At 55.4% G+C, this 5,000-nt stretch overlaps 1 protein-coding gene across 1 annotated transcript in view; it reads right to left on the bottom strand.

Annotated features, from left to right (window-relative positions):
• Nucleotides 1–5,000, bottom strand: part of LOC119576788 — a 43,032-nt gene that overhangs the window by 21,143 nt on the left and 16,889 nt on the right. Inside the window, exon 2 of the mRNA XM_037924432.1 lies at nucleotides 2,643–5,000. This exon is cut by the window's right edge and continues 201 nt beyond it. Within this exon, the coding sequence (XP_037780360.1) occupies nucleotides 2,643–5,000 (2,358 nt within the window). The remainder of the gene's footprint in view (nucleotides 1–2,642) is intronic.

Below are 5,000 nucleotides of genomic sequence, written 5' to 3'. Positions count from 1 at the left end.
GCCCTCCTCTCGAGCGCCTTTGGACACGACAATCACTGCGCCAGCTGTATAATCCCGCAGGCCTCGTCGGGAAACAACAAAAGAGCGATAGTTTGGTGACACGACCGCACGCACGTACAACCTCCAACCCGTCGCGCGAGGCACTGACAGCTCGGGTGCGCCATGACTCCCACACCTTCCGTCGCCATAGCAACTCCCGGGCACAGACATGCAGAATCTATCAAATTCCTTGCATGGTAACATTTTCCTAATGCGACACTCACTCCTGAGCGCGATCAGGAACAAACAACAGAAGCCACAAAACACCTTACGGTCCTAGGTAGACTAAAAGTAAATTCCAAATATATGAACAGGCAACCCTTCCTGTGATCGCGCGTCCCAATCCTCGAACGCGTTCTTCGGCTTAATTTTCTGACGCAATCTTGATTCGGTGATCGCTATCCCAGTCATGCATAACACATGCTGGTATTGAAAATGCGTTTCTGCATATTGTATCATCATTCTCCAGAAACATTAAATTAAAAACTATACAAGGGCTATCAATATCCATCCTGGCTGCAAGTGGGCACATTATTTTGATCTACGACCACATGAAATATAACTATTCCGCTAACTACATCTACCAACTTCAGCTTCCTCTAAATACTACTCCAACGTCATTCGTTGTGATACTATTGACTTGCAGTTCTAATTTTGTCATGGTGGTAAACAGATTTTCATTAAATTTTCACTTAAACATCTTCACAAACTCATTTTGAAGAATAAACGATTAGTATCAACCTTGGAGGCCATTGTGAAAACGGAAAACGTGATGTAAAAGCATAGACCTATCGCCATCTATACCTATATGGATAAGTTTATTGTATCTAACTATATTTACATTGTGTGTGTGTGTGTGTGTGTGTGTGTGTGTGTGTGTGTGCGCGTGTGTGTGTGTGCGCGCGGCGTGTGTGTGTGTGCGCGCGTGTGTGTGTGTGTGCGCGCGTGTGTGTGTGTGCGCGCGTGTGTGTGTGCGCGCGTGTGTGCGTGTGCGCGCGTGTGCGTGCGTGTGTATATGTAAATGTGCGTACTGGGGTATAAGTGCGTGCGTACTGGTAAGTGCATGTGCTTGTGCGTGAAGCATTCATGGCAATCTACTTCCCCCGAATCGACAACGCGCTCCAATCACTGCCGTCCAAATTTGTCATTTCTGGCGTCTTAGAAGACCTAGGGTGTGAGCAAGGGAATACACTCTTTCCTTGCTCGTTGTCCAGTGACTGCCGCTCCCTCTAGGAGCCTCCATACAACCCTCTGACCCCCACGGACCTCGCTCCTCCCGCCCCTCCCTCCCCCGGCCCCGCCACTCCCCTAACTATTGATCAGGCAGAAGAAAACACGCAAAAGCTAGGACTCTTGGGGCACTGCTCTTGAGTGCAGTTTCACACGCCCTATGGTACATATATACGATGCACGTATCGCTTGTCTGGAGAGAGAATCGATGCCTCGTATCGATCCCGAATACTGGCAAAGAGTGAAGCTTTACGAAAAAAACAAACGACACGTGTATCTGTTTACATCCGTGACGTCACCATCAGCTGAGCAAGAATATCGCAGGGTGCCACATCGCAGCAGGGAGAGATTTCCGTCCTTTCTTCACGGTAACAGCAGAGTAATAATATTTCTACTCTTTGTTGAGCAAAACGCCCAGCTCTTCGGTGTGCAGCAAGTTTCCGCTATGTAATGAATGAGCGGCATAGACTGGGTACGCAGGATACGCAGCAAAAGCGAGCCCCTTTACAGGATCTCCTCAACGAACCCACGTCTGCCCGTAGTCTCGGGTGCATGCGTTTTCTGATCACCGACGTGATCTTTCAAGATTACAGCTAGACAAAAAATACAAAAAAGAGAGAAAAAACTTCCATGGTAGACATTAAGAATCCTAAGTGACACACAACGCCTTTGTGCGCGAAGGCCAAGGTGCATCCAACGAACACAAAGACCCGGAGCAAGTGTTGCCGCGCATACTCAACGCGATCAGCTTTGTTCCACAACAGGTTCCTACGTGCTGAACATTTCGGGAAATGAAGCTAAGAATAATCATCGACTATCATCAAGAAACCATCTCAGAAAGATTCCTTTCCAGTTCTGTAAGAACGTAAAGACAAACTATATTTGTGAAGACATAAAAAAAGGGTATACATATGCAGTACACCCTGACTTAGCCTAAAACGGTACTCCGACTCAAATCACAGTCTGTATTAGTACAAACAACAAAAGACCTACGAAACGCCAACATAAACATAAGACACTCAACTAGAAAACAATACACAGCGGATACCATAACACCTGGGGTTTCCAGAGACAATGAAGTGGTAATGGACAGCACGTGCACCAGAGACGAGACAGTGTCTTAACTATATTCATCTAATGTGCAACATGTTAATAATTACTCTACATACTTATACTTTCTACTTTTCACTCGCGATGTTTGGGGAGGGCTTTGATATACCTCTTGGCGGAAACTCGAAAGACAAAATGTTGAAGCACAGACTGGGTTAGATCACCTGGGCAGACGAAGATATTAGTGCGGGCTTGGCAATGCGTCGGGAGGTGGGCTCAGGGGGTTATTCACACAGGTGGGGGGGGGGGCGACAGGGACTTACCCGACTGAACCAGGACTTCGATGTCGGAGTCCGTTTCGTCCCAAAAGTCTTCGGGCACGACAGTGGACGCCCCGTCGTCGTCGTCGTCACTTAGGGTGTCCTCGCTCGAAGTGTCGTCGGCGTCGTCACAGCCTAAGGACAAGGCGCCGGGCGACGCGGCGAGGGGCGGGGCAACACAACACGCTCGGCTCGTGCTGGAAGCAGAGCCTGCTGTGGCCGCGGCGGTCGAGCTGGGGCTTGTCGAAAAGGGGTTTGTCGCGGGGGCGCTGGCGACGGAGTCGGAAGGCGTCGTGGCAGAGGCTGCGCTGAGGGCGGCTGGGGCGGGAGGGTCTTCGCGACACATCTCGGCGTCGCTGGCGGCGGTTTCGGGGCGTGGGGCTGTGGGTGGAACGGTGGTTGGGGCGGAGGGAGGGGCACTGGGGGAGGAACACAACTCCTGGGGAAGTAAGGGACACGAGAGCGTTCTAGCAACACTGGCGTCGGCACCGAGTCTCGGCTTGTTGAAGTCACTGTGGAGCTGCACGGGCGAGGGCAGGAGCAGCGTCACGCCTTCGAGCCTGAGCCTGTCTTCCTCCTCTTCCTCGTCCTCGCTTTCTCTGTACCTCTTCCTCTCTACTCCGTCTCGCACTTCGGCATTATTCTTCCGCTTCCTGAGAGCCCGCGGAGCCCTCCCGAGCGAGCCTTCGTCAGTGTCAGTGTCAGTGTCGGACTGGGTGGGGAGGGCGGGGAGAGGGGGCACGTGGCTTGCGCACACCCCCCCACTGATCTTATAGATGTCAAAGGCGCGGATGTCTTCCCTGAGCCCGGCCGCCCACTGGCCGCGCCCGCACGTCGTCCTTAGCCTGAAGTGTGAGTGTCCCTTGGCTGCATCTTCTGCCTCGGGAGGCGCGGCCTTCTCGTCCTCCCCGGAGCCGCCTGTCGTGACAGCTCGTGGAGGCGGCTCGGGCGGCGGTGGGTGACCGTCAGGCGGCGTGTCAGGGGCTGTCACTCGGGAGTGCTCGTGCACGTGAGTGTTCATGACAGGGACGTGGCAGGAAGCTGCAGTCCACACAGAACCGTGGCAAGGGTGACTAGCGCGTTGGGGAGCGGGACACTGAGGCGAGGAAGCTTGGCGAGGCGGCAGCCCCGCCACCCAGCTGCCAGAGGCCGCCACCGAAGCGCCGTCGGTGGCCTGCCCCGCTCTGCCCGTGAGGCCCAGCACGTGCCCTCCCGCGCTTGCCCCCCTCGCAGCCTCGGCCACGTCCTCACCGCAGATGACTCGATCCGTAGGAATTGGCACTCCGTCGCTGTGGACTGAGAGAATCTGCTGCTCGTCCTCGCACGTTGTGGCCGCGGAGGCCAAACATCCCCGAGTAGTTTCGCCTGAAAGCGGGATCACAGGCCTCTCGGAACGTGCTTGACCCAACGGACAATTAATGTTTTCCATTTCGTCCGATTCATGTCTGGTGCGAGTCAGGTCTACTTTCCTACCGCAGTTCCTCTTCACTGCTGCGCCCGCATCACTAGTTATGACGGTCTCCGGGCAGGTCCCGGGCGTGAGCAGGAACACGTGACCTGTTGCCGCGGCCCCGCCAGTGAACCTGAGGTTTCGGCTGCCTGTACCGACTTCCCCTGTGGCAGGTGCAACACTGAAGACTGCGTCTGCTCCTGCCGGATGTCTGTGCACCGGACCAGTCTCGAATCTACCCTTTGCTCCGTATCTATATCTCCCTGTGCTCTTCGCGCCCTTCGGTTTGCTAGGGCGTCCCCTCCTGCTTCTGGTGCCCCTGGGTCCAGCCGTCACACATCCACCTGACACGGATGCGTTCGTGATTCCAGGCACACGCTCGGCCGCTCGGGCAGGGCTCGTGGGGCCCGTCACGTGATCACAGCCGCTCGCAGATCCTTCGGGCGCCGCGTCATTCCCGCCTCGAGGGCTCGCGGTTCCGCAAGCTTTGTGTACAAGCCTAGAACTACACACGCGTGTAGCTGGCAGTGCTGCCGTCGTCGACGGTGAGGTAGACGTCGGGGCACTCGTGGTCAGTGCACCGGACGCCGCGGAGCAAGGAGCCGAGGTAGATGTGGGGACGCGACACAAATACGAAGGCGACGCCGACGCACCAGGTCCTATGCTGGGCACAGGCACTTGCTTCGGAGTAGCGCTCCTGTCTACTGTCAAGACATTTCTAGCCCTCCTGTGTGGCTCCAACAAGGTCCCAACAGAAGCCCAGGTGCCAAGACGGGGGGCGGAGGCACGGTGGTCTTTCAGGTCGCACGGTCCAGCTGGGTCATGCGAGTGTGAGTCTGAGAGGCCAGACTGACCCAAGATGGCCGGGCCGCCCATCACGAGGGTCGGGGCAGGCTCGCTCTTGCTCCAGT

The sequence above is a fragment of the Penaeus monodon genome, chromosome 9, assembly GCF_015228065.2.
Source record: "Penaeus monodon isolate SGIC_2016 chromosome 9, NSTDA_Pmon_1, whole genome shotgun sequence".
Classification (NCBI taxonomy): domain Eukaryota; kingdom Metazoa; phylum Arthropoda; class Malacostraca; order Decapoda; family Penaeidae; genus Penaeus; species Penaeus monodon.
The sequence above is the reverse complement of the archived record's forward strand: the minus strand, read 5'-3'. Positions and strand labels throughout refer to the sequence as shown.